Genomic DNA, 8,996 nt, shown 5'->3' with positions numbered 1-8,996 from the left:
TTGAAGAATTGAAAGTGACACCTGATAACAAAACAACATAGTCATGAATTTTATATTGAAGGCTGTATGGCTGTACAGTAGATGCTATTATTTTACCTTTGGCAACAGCAGAGTGTATGGGAGCTTGATGAAGTCTGTCAGTTTGGTTGACATCACATTTAACATCTATCAGATAAACAGCAATATCTGTATGATCCTGGCTTATACTCTCTAAAATCATTCATTATATAATATTATTTCATGCTTTCCTGTGTTTTACTGTAATATACAGTTGACTCTCGGTTACTCGAAATCCAAGGGACTAGGTATTTTACTTCGAGAGAAACGGAATTCGAGTAACGTGGAACTACCGCCATTACGTTGACTTCGTACATGTATATACATGTACCTGATTGAATGTGCAAAGAAGTAGGTTTCTTATTGCTGTTAGCGGCAATGCTGCAATATTTAACCATTGAAATGACGGTAAATCACTTTCAACTACAAATTATAAATGAACAAAAATATATCATTAAAAATTTAATACATGTATATTAATAGTGAAACATAAACACACAATTATATTTGACTTAATTGATCATCGGACGAAAACGAAATTAGCAACTATCGTGAACCGGAAGTACAAATTAATGTATGCAATATGACGGAACATTAATTATACAAATATAATTTACGTTGATAATACACATCAATACCTAGGCTGTTATTTGACTAGGCTGTTATTTGACTAACACCCGTCAGACTGGCACGAGTCAATTTTTTTAAAGAAATGTAATAAAATTTTAATTTAGTTATCTAACTGTTAAAACCAATTAAGTCGTGAAACGGATTAAAGACACTTTTACGACGTGTTAATAATACATGATGACCGGCAATTAAAAATTACTATGAAGCGTGTAAATCACGAGCGACAACATCTCACCTTGATGTCGCCGACCTTTGATCAGTTGGCTGTTTTCACACTTCGACTAATTGAGATGAAAATATGTGGACTTTAATTGACGGGACTAAATTTTCTTTTCGACTAAACAGGAGTCTCGGTAAGTCAAAATTTGACCTAAGCGGAGTTAAAATACAAAGATAAAGAAGGAAATTTGACGGGACTTTAGAAATTATTCGACTAAGGCGGAATTTTGAGTAAAGCGATTTTGACTTATTGAGAGTCAAACGTATCAGATGATTATATTCTGATAAACCACTAGTAAATTTATAAAATATAATTTCACTGTAATCGACCTATAACTGATTCGGATGAAAAGAATATTATAACTAAATTTAAATAACAGGCTGAAATAAAGGCAGTTATAATGTAAATGTTGCTTCTTTAGGAAAAGAAAGTTGATGTCATCATGCAACATTTTAAAATGTAACAAAATTAGAGAAATTAAACAGAACTGTATTTCTAAATTGATGATGTGACGTCATGATGTGATAAAGGATAATGCGCGACGTTACGCAGAAAAATCAGTAAAAAATACTTAAAATCACTTAAAAAGTATGAAATAAAAAGAAAATTTATTTGTTTTACATATAGAATTGAAATATATTGCATTCCAAAACACCAGCTATTATATTTTTACTCAGGGTTATGCCTCTCGTGAAAATATTGCATCTGGTGTTCACTTAGTGAAATATATTTCAATCTTACATGCCTAACAAACAAATATCCTCTATCAATACTTCAATACTGACTGAACTGTTTAGATGCTGTGCAGTGAATGTTCTATACTTTGGTACAGCTACTTCTATATAATTAGATCATTTGTTTTAAAAAATAACAAACAAAGATAACAAAGAACAAACTTAGTAATTATCTAACATAACAAAAATATATATGTTACCTAAGAGTGGTGTTGCACCTTTAGTGACTGGAAGGTTAACATTGGCTCCTGCTTTGGCCAATGTTTGTACAACATTAAGGTGTCCATTCTGTACTGCTAGGAACAATGCTGTACTTCCTATCTTGTCCTGAACATTAATACTAGCACCTGTTATATCAAAATTGTATGACATTTTATAAGAAGTTGGACCTTTCAATTGTTATTTTAATATTCTAAGGCATTCTAATGGGAAAGGTCTAAAACTGAGTGCAAATCACTATAATCAAATGTCTTATCAAACAACAATGATAAGCACTTTAAACTGTCTATTATGAATTGTGATGAGTCTGATCACAATGGGCAATTACCATCTTGTGCAATCTTGACATGGCAAAATCCACTTTGGCAAGATCAAAATACTTTTACAGAGTACAAAAATCGAATGATATAGATTTGTATTGTACATGAATATCAATGGCTTTTTGAAATAAGGATATAATACAGAGTACAAACAATCGTATAATATAGCTTTATATTGTACATAAATATTTATGACTTTTTGAAATCTTTCTGCAAGAAATGACAATAAAACACAAAGGTCTGACAATTACAGTTGAAAAGACTGGTTTGTACCTCCATTGATAAGAATTTGCACAACATCATTAAAGCCAAACTCGGCTGCGTACATGAGTGGCGTCTTTCTCTTATCATCTATCTTGTCCATTTTACATCCTCCTAGTAGAAGTAACTGAACTATTTCTGAATTTCTCTCTCTCACGGCCACATGTAAAGCTGTCTGGCTATTTCTGTTATTTAAATCTAAATCTGCATTTGATGATATCAAAAGCTGGAGAGAAAAATAACAACAGAATAACTTAAAAGATTTTGATTTAAGTTTTCATTAAACATAGTTTTATGCTACTTGATGAAGTTGAGAAATAATCAACAATACTATAAAATATAACCACATACATAAAATTAAACACAAGAAAATTAAGGAGAAAATGTGTAAAAAGTAACTATATGTACATGTACTATAAAGATATGTTACCTTATTAGTATAATGGCCTTTGTACTGTTTAGTAAATATTATTGCGAATATTAACCTAGTGGTACTAATAGGAGCTATGATAAGGGTGGGCATAATAAATGACATAAAGTGCATCAAATTGAGGTTACTTAGTATGGTTAGAACTTAAGATACATGTATATCCAACTTGCCATCATAACTTAACCTTGTACAAATGAATGGACAGACAGTCAGGTCATTTACTAAAGTTTATAAAAAAAAAAAAAAAAAGCATTGGTAACACTTATGTTTTTTTTTACTCTTCTATGTTGCTTTGACAAAGCTAACTAGAAAATGTATTTCTTGTCTCAAAGACCTTGCTCCATTCACTCTGAAAGTCCACAGTAAAGGTTCATTGAGTGGGCCAACACACCAAATATCTTAGATAGATATTAAAGTTATTTGTCAATAAAAAAAGAAACTATCAAAAACAGTCAGTAAAAACTCAAGGGCAAATTGTCAATCATATGGTTCACTGGGAAAAAAATTATTTGAGCACATAAACACCAAGAAACAATGGAAACAACCTTCTCTACAATACCTGTAGAACATCTGTTTGACCTTGTGAAGCACAAGTGTGTATTGCAGTATATCCGTTAATGTTTTGATCATCTATATCAGCACCATTTTCAATCAGTAGTTCTGCTATTTCTAAATGTCCTAAAATAAAAAGTGATAGAAATTTTTAGAAAAATTCAGTTCATCATTCAATAAATAAAACATTGTAACACCTATGATATATCTGAATGCACTGCATCCAATCATCTGACCTGAATTACAATTTGTTATTAATTGTGTTATTAATTGTTAATTAATTGATTAAAATGACAAGTTAATATAAGTAAAGTAAATATAAGTGTGGTCTACAGTAGGTCTTTCGCCTATACCAACAAAACTACTGAGGTCAGATTTGAATGGCTAATGCTTTTCAAAGAATGACAAAATATAATTAAATTTTTAATAGACGTGCAGTTTTAAACTTTATTCAAATGTTTTTAAACTTCCTAGTCATTTATTATCAATTACTTATTATTCAAAGCAAACATTAACCATACAATAACAATCATTTTATCCAGCAGCAAAACAACTTGTAAGAATCAAAATCACATTTTGAAATAACTTCTAAATCATTATTTAAAGTATAATGCAGATATTCAAATCAAACATTCTTTAATCAAGTAGGTACTAGGTTATAATAAAAATTGAACCATACAGAAGGTTATCTATATTGCTGCAGCCCTACTGCAAATACATGAACTTACAAAATTGAAAAACCTCACATTGTTAATTAATACATCAGGGCTCAAGCTAGGCTCAAAATTTAGGGAGAAGTCACTTCTCCCTCCAGCTGCTTTAGGGAGAAGTGGGGAGACTTTAGGGAGAAGTGAGGAGATTCATTTATCGATGTTTTTTGTATGTTATTGAAATTATGTTGACTCACTGTACATATCTTATTAAATGAATTGGATTTGTGTTACAACAGAATATTCAATTTTAATTTAAAAGTAGTTTGAAACAAGTAATAATAAGAATGAGTATCATGTAATGCAACCATTGCATTAAATAAAGTAAAAAAGCCATAGTTGATTCCTATAATGGATCATATCATGGGTGGATTAACAGTTATTCCCTTCTGATTTACTATTAAAAAGCTTGCGTCGAACATTATATTCATATTCACTTATGTTGTAAAGAAAATGAAAGTAGATAACGAAAGAAACGATCTTTAATTTAACTACATTTGTAATAAATACAGTGTAATACGCCGTCAATTTTATCAAATTTAACTCGTCGACAAAAAAGGTTATCATAACTTTCATTTAAAATTACCGTTACAGTTATATGTCGAGCGGGCCTCTTAATTCTGACAATCATTCTATAGTGAAAATTTAATTGACGTTTGATCCGTCCATCATAAATAATTGTTACTGGTAGTTGTATGTTAGCGATTTAATGATTGGTTTAATAATGTCGCCTCGATTGAAACGTGAATTACGATTGGTTTCTCGCACGTATCGTAATCTCGCCGTGGGCGGAGTCTAATTGTTCCTCGAGTGTCTGTTAATTAGACTTTTATGACATGTTGGTAAACAAACGGATTAATGACATACGCGTTGATTGAGATGCATGACAGTCCCTTTTTCCGGCGGCGAGGGTAAACAAAGCAAACACACACAACATGTTATTCACAGTTATTGTTGGTAATTTTCAATAATGGATCAATAAAATCGGGCGACTTCATCTTCGCTTTCATGTAGAATGTAGGCGAAGTCAGACGGAATTCGGCGACTATTTCGCCCGAATCGCCCAGTAGCTCGAGCCCTGTACATATTTTATTTTGCAGAAAGCAAATTTCAGCACAATATTGTCAAGGGTCTCCTGCTTTTGGCAGATATAGGCTGGTGAAATTTAACCAAGACAAAAATGTTTGAACAGAAACATATTGCAGATTATAAACAAAGTGACACATTTTTTAGTTAATTCCAGCTATTACCTCTCCATGCGGCCATATTTAATAGATTGTTCTGTTCAGCATCAGCCATATTTACATTAGCTCCTTTCTGTATCAATATCTTACAAATATCATAACATCCCTCCTTGACTGCAAGCTGTAAGGCTGTCTGACTGCGGTATTGGAAGTCAACATCAAACTCATCCTGAACTATTTCCTGTACATCCTCAGTCGAGTGCCTGTCAATAGCTTCTTGTAAAGCTCGTATTTGACGTCTTTTCTCTCGCTTCTCAAAACCAGCTCGGGAATTATCTGAAAAATCAGTATTGTCTTTGTTGTCCAATATAATTAACTCTATCTGATAGAGACAAAATAAAATAGCTAGAATCTCAAAAAAATTGACTAAGACACTTCAACACGATAGGTGGCGCGATAGCTCACTTGGTTAGACCACTGACTATCACTCCTGTGGTCCAGGGTTCGATCCTTGGTGACACCCTTTGGATTTTTCAGAGACATTTTCAGTATTTCCCACCTACCTAGAGGTGTACTTGTCAGAAATCCAGGTAATCCTTCCATGTATCAGTGCTAAACATTAGGCATGTAAAAGAACCAAGTGGTCTATTCAAACAGAGCTAGGGACTGGTTCCCAGATTCCCTTGTATCTCATAGCTGCCTCTGAAGTCTAGAGTCATGTCTACATTCCCGTGAGGGGTTTGTATGGTGGCTGATTTGGTACATTGCGTGTTGCATTGTCGATAGCTGCAACGCAACCTATATCGTTATCGCCTTTTCATCTTGTCGCTAGCGACAACACGACACACAAAACGTTCCAAATCAGCCACCATAGATTTGACATTAATGGAAGTAAATAGACTTCAACCATTCAATGATTCATTTAAAATTTAAAGTCAAAATTAAATTATAAAACTGGGGACAAAATGGTTGTATGTTCTTCATCTATGATTTAATAATTATTCATTATAAATATAGATTCAGGACTTGTTCTAAATGAATTTGTTTAAAGTCAAAGATGCAAAACAAATCAAACTTGGCGACATTCTAAATTAACTGTCAATAACTCAATTGCTGTTAGTCGAAATTGCACTATCCGAATAACACTGCATTTCAACATTTAATGACGTGCAACACTGGCAGGATGCTCAATTTAATAACAGCTTTTGTTTAATTTAGAAGGTAATTTTATTTTAACGTAATTTACAGCATATAAATCAGACTTATATGTACAAGTAAAGCATTTGCATACCTCTTGCATTTCTTCTTCCATTAGTGGCCATATTTGGACTGGCTTTTAACCCGAAAAGTTAGTGAACTTTCCGATAAATATTGAAATCACGGAAATATCCTTAGGTTCTAAAGTATTAAATGCATGTTTAGTTTGTATGGAAATCTTTGAATCTTGATGACGAAATTCATTAGTCTCACACAAAGACAGTCCTATTTCATAGCAAAAAGATTTCATTTGCAGTAAAAGAAGAGTAAACAAGATGTTTTACAGTACTGTACACAGATCTATATACACCATCTATATAAATTGACCTTTCAACATTGGAGATCCATACAAGAGCAATTATGTGTATATGATATATTGATAATAATATCGAAACACATAGAATAGAAACAAATAGAATAGAAACAAATAGAATAGAATAACTTTTATTTTCAACCAAGGACCATATTACATGTATTATGACATATAAGTCACAATAATAATGAGATCGACGATCACATTAATTTAGGATGTTATAGAAAATAAACTAAGAAATTGAGTCAAAAACTAATTTTTGCAAAATTGATATAGATTTACCTATGAAACATCAAAACTATATAAAAAATATTCAATTGTTGTGTGTGTATATGTTTTCTTTTTAAATGGCAAAAAGAATATACTCCTAAAAGTATTGTTTTAATCACTGATTTATATTACAGTAATATAAATCCGTGTTTTAATTAATTGATAACAACAGAGACTTAAATTTCAACTCTGTGATAACAATTGAACAAAATCTGCAGGGCTTTTTTCATAAATACCCCATCTTCATAACTTATTTTAATCGAATAATTTTGGTTTTTTCAAATATTTTTAAAATTATATATATTAGATATTTATAAAAAAATATAATCTTATTTGCAACAATGCTTTCAATAAACATAAAAAGACATATAACAAGTAATTTTATATAAAGATTATAAAATTCAGTACATTTTATTCAACAAAGAAGACAGACATGATTTTATAGTACATGTATATTTTCTAGCTATAATATAGAAGAAATAAAAACAGAATCTCTAAAAAAAAAAGCCCGACACGACAAATTTGAAAATGTTGCAGGCCCGGTTTGAATGAGCCTGTTTTCCGCCCACGCCCCCTTGCACCGGCTTAAGCAGAATTCAACATTTCACATGATCGAATTGGACATTTTTTGAATTTTGTAACATCCGCAGATGTGTTCATACGGCGATTATTATGGAGTCTTCAATGTGACACGTTGGTGCCATTCCATGATCCCAAATAAATGCATGTGCCTAGGCAAAACTAAATAAAATAGAATTTTGAAAGGGGACCAGATTATGAAGCCTGCATATCACAGATAAGCTGTCAAAAGACAGAAATAAAAAAAATTTAGTTCGGTGCATTCTGCGTGCGCTGCTGGCTTGCTGGTGTGACTGGATTGTGCTGGGCTGCGTTCTGTGAACGTCGCCTTGCTTTGTTGATATGTATTCTCATTTTTTTTAAAGATTTAAACACTAGTGATAAGAAAACAAAACCGAAACACAGTAAAATATGGTAATTCTTTTTTTCCCAATATTTCTAAAATACAAATGTATATCAAACAGCTCTAAGTTATTAATAATGCGAAAGATATAACAAATTCCGTGTAACTTCAATTGAAACCTTAACATTTGCTACAGTTTTGTTTTCCTGAAAGGTAGAATGAAAATTAACCATTACTTTTTGTAATAGATCTGTTTCATTAAATCACTGAAAACCAATCGAATTTTTCAAAATTGTTCTTCTATCACGTAAATCGAAAATATTTGGCAAAATAATATTTCATTTAAAACTGCGTCTACATTGTACGTTTTAATGAACAGTTGATAAAGTATAATTAAAATGCGCCTGTCTTTATTTCCGGACACTATGCATTTAAAGTAATATTTTATAATGGCCAGTTTAATAATTCAAGATTCAAGATTCAAAATATTTTATTTTGTAACGTAAACATGACGTTTCTTGCTACACAATACATATATACAATGATACAATATAACTTGTCAACATGACACAAATTTATATACAATTATATTTTTAGCGGAAAATATGATACATATAGTCAAAACAAGAAAGAAAACGGAAGCGAGAAAACAAGGAGGTTGAACTAATGGAGATTTTGTATATTTAATGACTTACAGCTAAATAACAGTCAAAATCAGTCAAATGTTTCATGAAATTATTGAATTTTAACACGGACAATTAGTATATTTTTTTATTGATAAAGGTATATATAGTAATAAGCTTATTCAGATATCATATTAACAATACCCGGACGTATTTCAAACGCTTCATATATATATTTACATAATTTAAGTTGCATGTTGCTGTTGGTATTCTGTATTAGTTCAACGAATTTAT

General features: G+C 31.4%; 1 protein-coding gene across 1 annotated transcript; it reads right to left on the bottom strand.

The window, feature by feature from the left end:
• Positions 1-96: 96 nt before the first annotated feature.
• On the bottom strand, positions 97-6,684 carry LOC132743565 (putative ankyrin repeat protein RF_0381; the record flags this gene model as incomplete). The annotated part of the gene is given in 6 exon segments (XM_060732094.1): positions 97-210; positions 1,842-1,988; positions 2,454-2,667; positions 3,431-3,549; positions 5,384-5,653; positions 6,609-6,684. Coding segments are annotated over 6 exon segments (895 nt in total), but the record flags the coding sequence as incomplete, so codon positions are not given.
• Between the last annotated feature and the right edge of the window lie 2,312 nt (positions 6,685-8,996).

The sequence above is a fragment of the Ruditapes philippinarum genome, unplaced genomic scaffold, assembly GCF_026571515.1.
Source record: "Ruditapes philippinarum isolate M1 unplaced genomic scaffold, ASM2657151v2 ctg569_1_1_1_1, whole genome shotgun sequence".
Lineage (NCBI taxonomy): Eukaryota > Metazoa > Mollusca > Bivalvia > Venerida > Veneridae > Ruditapes > Ruditapes philippinarum.
This window is presented reverse-complemented; position numbering and strand designations above follow the sequence as displayed.